General features: G+C 63.1%; 1 protein-coding gene across 4 annotated transcripts in view; it reads left to right on the forward strand.

Annotated features, from left to right (window-relative positions):
* The window catches only part of LOC135096575 (dnaJ homolog subfamily C member 7-like), a 36,604-nt gene that overhangs the window by 16,137 nt on the left and 15,467 nt on the right, over nt 1–5,000 (forward strand). Inside the window, exon 1 of one of the 4 annotated variants that reach the window (XM_063998164.1) lies at nt 1,949–2,874. The exons of the other annotated variants lie outside the window; for them this stretch is intronic. Coding sequence (XP_063854234.1) covers nt 2,084–2,874 — 791 coding nt within the window. The 5' untranslated portion in view covers nt 1,949–2,083. Of the gene's footprint in view, nt 1–1,948; nt 2,875–5,000 lie in introns of those variants that run through there. 4 annotated transcript variants of the gene reach the window in all.

Raw genomic sequence — 5,000 nt, forward strand, 5'->3', positions numbered from 1 at the left:
ACCACCACCGCCGCCGCCGCCACCACCGCCACCGCCACCACCGCCACCGCCACCAGTCAGGGGCGCCACGCCGCCGCCATGAACAGGACCAACCTCACCATACACCTGACGCCCCCCCTGCCGCGCCGCCCACAGCACGCCTCGCCCGCCACGCCCTCGCCGGGGGATAGTGGAGCGGGCGTGGTGCGCCGCGCCTTCAGCCTGGACTCCCTCGGGGGCGTCGCGCCGGGCCCCGAGGTGCGCCGCGTGCAAGTGTCCGTGGGGGGACGCAGGGGGGCAGGGCACACCACCCGCAGGAGCTTCCTGGAGGTACCCATGGGCGGCCCCGCGCCCCACAGCCTGCCACCCCCGCAGCGCAGTGAAGTGTCGGCACAGCCCCAGGCGCCAGCCCCCGCCCCCGCTCCCGCTCCGAGCCAGTCCCTGGGCCGTCCCTGTGTGTCAGAGAACAATGTGGCCTCCGCCACGTACCCTTTCGAGCCCCCGGGACGTCCCCCGCAGCGGCCCCGCAAGGCCGAGGGGGACAAGGCGCCCTCTGGGCCCAGGAAGTACTTCTCCGGCATCCTGCACGCCTTCGGGGCTGCGGCGCCGCGCCTGCGGGGCGTGCTCACCCAGCCCGCCACCACCGCCACGTGCACGGTGGCCCCGCCGGGGGGAGGCGCCTCCGCGTGGTCTAAAAGTGACGGGGCGCAGGTGGGTCAGGCCGCTGCCAGCACTCACAAATACCCGCCCCCCGGGCACCCCCGCCCCCCACCACCCCAGCTTGCCAGGCCACCCCTGCCCCGGTCACCCCTGCCGCCCCAGACCTCGCTCACCACTCACAGGGCGTCAAGAATAGCAGTGAGTCAGGGCGCGGCCCCCCCACGCCCACGCCGCCCACCCGCAGGAAGGGCGTGCGGGCCTTCGCCAGCCGGGCATTTATAAACATTGGCGGCGGGGAGGGGGGCCCCGCCGCGCCCCACATCCGGTGCACCACGTCCCCCGCCCCGCCCCGCTCCCTGTCCCACCAAGATCTGGACTTCCAGCGTCGCCACGCCGCGCCCACGCCCGCGCCCCGCTTGGCTGCCACCCACCCACACGTGCCCTCCCTGGCCACGTCCACGCCTACCATCACCCTCACCGCCACGGCCAAGGTGACGCCCATCAGGCTGACCGCCCGCACGCCCACGCCGCCTCTCGTATCCAAACCCACGCCCTACAGGCCACCCACGCTCATGCCGCCGCTCACGCCCACGCCCGTCACAGCAGTGACAGCCGCACCCTTGCCCGTCACAGCAGTGACCGTCACGCCCACGGTGACAGCCCCGCTCGCCACCACGGCCCCGCCGCGCCCCGTCAGGCTCCGCAGCCGCAGCCAGGAGAGCCTGCGCCCCGCCCCCGCGCCGCGCCCCAGGGCCCGCTCCGTGTGCGTGGAGGCGCCCCAGCTCCCTGCTGCAGAGGCCCGCGGCAGCCCGGGGTGTCGGCGGCGCCCACGTCCACCCTCCCTGCCTCCCACACCCCCGTCACGGCCCCGGAGGGTGTCCCCGGGCCCCGCGGCACACCGGGATTCCCTGACGCCCTCACCCACGCCCTGGTGGCGCTCGTGGGTGGAGGAAGCGCGCCCCAGCCTGTGCCCGTCCCGCACCCCCTCCCGCGAGTCCCTCACCTCGGACAGCCCCAGCCCCGCCCCGGCCCCCGCACACCCCGCGGGGCGCTTCTCCTCCGCGGGGGAGGTGGAGGTAAACTTGTCTGAGGGGGAGGTGGTGGTGGTGGTGGGGGGTGGGCGCCCCGCGGGGCCCGACGCCGCCCTGGATACGGATACGGACACGGACAGCGGCGAGTTTCCGGCGGGGGCGGGCGCCCCCTGTCCCCGGAGTCATGCTGCTCCACCTCAGCCTCGGGGGGCTCGGGGCGCTCCTCTCCCGGGGGCTGCAGCCCCGGCCTGGTGCACGCCGCGCCATGCTGGGCCACCACCACCACCACCACCACCACCACCACGGACGACGAGGCCTCCACGGACTCCAGCACCGCACCTCTGTGGCGTCCCGCCCCGCCCACGCCGCCCACGCCGCGCCGCGCCACTGTGTGCACACTGCACGAATACTTCATGCCCGAGGCCGCCACGCCCCTGCAGGACACCGCCCACGCCACGCCCTACGCCCGCGCCACGCCCTCCATACACCCATCACCCTGCCACGCCGCCCCATCAGCGCCTCAGCGAGCCTCCCCGTCCCCGCCCTGGCAGCAGGCCTCCTCCAGCCCCGCTCCGCCCTGGCAGGACTGTGACCCCAGCCAACCCTGGCAGCAGCCCACCCCAGCCCCTGCCCCTACTTGCGACGCCTGCCCCTGGCACCACCCCGCCCACAGTGAAGCTCCGCCCTGGGACCAGCCCGCCCGTGAGTCCAGCCCGGCGTGGCAGGAACCCGCCACTCCCTGGGGGTGCTCCGCCCCCCTCAGCTCCGTCAGGCGGGACGCCTCCCCAGTCCCGGCCCGGCAGGAACCCTCCACTCCGTGGGACGCTCCAGCATGGCAGCAGAGCAGCGGTGCCCCGACCCCACCAGCACGCGAGCCGTCTCCGGGGTGGGCGTGGCCCCGCCCATATCAGCGGCAGGACGCTCTCACGGCCACGGCCGCGCCGTGCCCTACAGACAGTGACAAGCCGCCGCGGTCGCCCCGTCGCCGCCGAGACTCCCTGTCCGTGCCCCGCGAGGCGCCGCGCGCCGCCCCGCCGCGGCCCCGCTCACTGTCAGCCAGTTCTCGCTACCGCGTGCAGCTGCACATCCCGCCCCGCCCCGCCTCCTTCACCAGCCTGGCCCCGCTCACCCCCGCCGCGCCCACGTCCGCTGAGAGCCTGGACGAGAGCCTGGGGCCTCCCCCAGGGGTGTCCGCCCCCCGCCGGTTAGGCCCGTGTGGCGGCTAACACCCGTGTGTGTAGTGTAGACCCCCTGTGTGTGCGTCCCCGCGCCTGTGTACACTTAAACTGTACACGTGTGTGTGTCTGTGCGTGTGTGTCCGGGTGGGGTTGAAGGTGCACAGGTATATTAATTAAGGCGTGTTTACCTGGCCGTGGTCGTGTCTTGTTTACACCTGTATACTGTGTGTGTATGTGTGTGTGTATGAGACAGACAAGAGAGAGAGAGAGAGAGAGAGAGAGAGAGAGAGAGATGCCCTCCTTTCATTTTCTTTCATCTTTGTTTACCCAGTCAGCTGTGTGGGAAGAGAGGAGAGTAAGTCACTACTCTCTCTCTCTCTCTCTCTCTCTCTCTCTCTCTCTCTCTCTCTCTCTCTCTCTCTCTCTCTCTCTCTCTCTCTCTCTCTCTCTCTCTCTCTCTCTCTCTCTCTCTCTCTCTCTGAGGAGGAGGAGGAGGAGGAGGAGGAGGAGGAGGATGAAGCAAAAGATGAGATGATTTCTGTAAATGAGCCTCCTCCTCCTCCTCCTCCTCCTCCTCCTCCTCCTCCTCCTCCTCCTCCTCCTCCTCCTCCTCCTCCTCCTCCTCCTCCTCCACTCCTCTCTCTCTCTCTCTCTCTCTCTCTCTCTCTCTCTCTCTCTCTCTCTCTCTCTCTCTCTCTCTCTCTCTCTCTCTCTCTCTCTCTCTCTCTCTCTCTCTCTCTCTCTCTCTCTCTCTCTCTCTCACCGGCTCTCAGTTGTGTACGTACGTGTGTGCGTGAAGGTTGGATCTGTCTTGCTCTGAAACGTACATAGAGGATAGACATGTGCGTATGTGTGCGTGTGTGTGTGTGTGTGTGTGTGTGCGCGCGCCACTAACTATATCTTTTGTAGTGTTACTTATGTTTGTTTACTTAATACCGCATGTCTCGTGTTGTGAGTGCTTAAGTGCTTGTTAGGTTCTTTGCAATTAACCATCGTAGTGTTAAGTATTGCAGTGTGTGGCTCCTATTGCTTTTAATAGTGCTGCAGGGGAAGTTATTGGGGTTCTCAAGGGTGTTTTCATGGTTCCAGTGACAGTTTAACAGTTTAACAGGCTGCAGGGGAAGTTATTGGGGTTCTCAAGGGTGTTTTCATGGCTCCAGTGACAGTTTAACAGTTTAACAGGCTGCAGGGGAAGTTATTGGGGTTCTCAAGGGTGTTTTCATGGTTCCAGTGACAGTTTAACAGTTTAACAGGCTGCAGTGGAAGTTATTGGGGTTCTCAAGGGTGTTTTCATGGTTCCAGTGACAGTTTAACAGTTTAACAGGCTGCAGGGGAAGTTGTTGGGGTTCTCAAGGGTGTTTTCATGGTTCCAGTGACAGTTTAACAGTTTAACAGGCTGCAGGGGAAGTTATTGGGGTTTTCAAGGGTGTTTTCATGGTTCCAGTGACAGTTTAACAGTTTAACAGGCTGCAGGGGAAGTTATTGGGGTTCTCAAGGGTGTTTTCTTGGTTCCAGTGACAGTTTAACAGTTTAACAGGCTGCAGTGGAAGTTATTGGGGTTCTCAAGGGTGTTTTCATGGTTCCAGTGACAGTTTAACAGTTTAACAGGCTGCAGGGGAAGTTATTGGGGTTCTCAAGGGTGTTTTCTTGGTTCCAGTGACAGTTTAACAGGCTGCAGGGGAAGTTATTGGGGTTCTCAAGGGTGTTTTCAAGGTTCCAGTGACAGTTTAACAGTTTAACAGGCTGCAGGGGAAGTTATTGGGGTTCTCAAGGGTGTTTTCTTGGTTCCAGTGACAGTTTAACAGTTTAACAGGCTGCAGTGGAAGTTATTGGGGTTCTCAAGGGTGTTTTCATGGTTCCAGTGACAGTTTAACAGTTTAACAGCCTGCAGGGGAAGTTATTGGGGTTCTTAAGGGTGTTTTCTTGGTTCCAGTGACAGTTTAACAGTTTAACAGGCTGCAGGGGAAGTTATTGGGGTTCTCAAGGGTGCTCGTCTTTCCAGTATTAGTTTAATTAACAAGTCATCTACACTATCAGGAGGAAAATCACCAATAAGGTCACTACTAGTAATCCGTCTAGCCTCTGGAAACATATTTGGTGAAAAAAATAAATAAAAATAAATAAAAAATAAAATAAAATAAGTTACAGTGTG

Source organism: Scylla paramamosain, unplaced genomic scaffold, assembly GCF_035594125.1.
Source record: "Scylla paramamosain isolate STU-SP2022 unplaced genomic scaffold, ASM3559412v1 Contig4, whole genome shotgun sequence".
Taxonomy (NCBI): domain Eukaryota; kingdom Metazoa; phylum Arthropoda; class Malacostraca; order Decapoda; family Portunidae; genus Scylla; species Scylla paramamosain.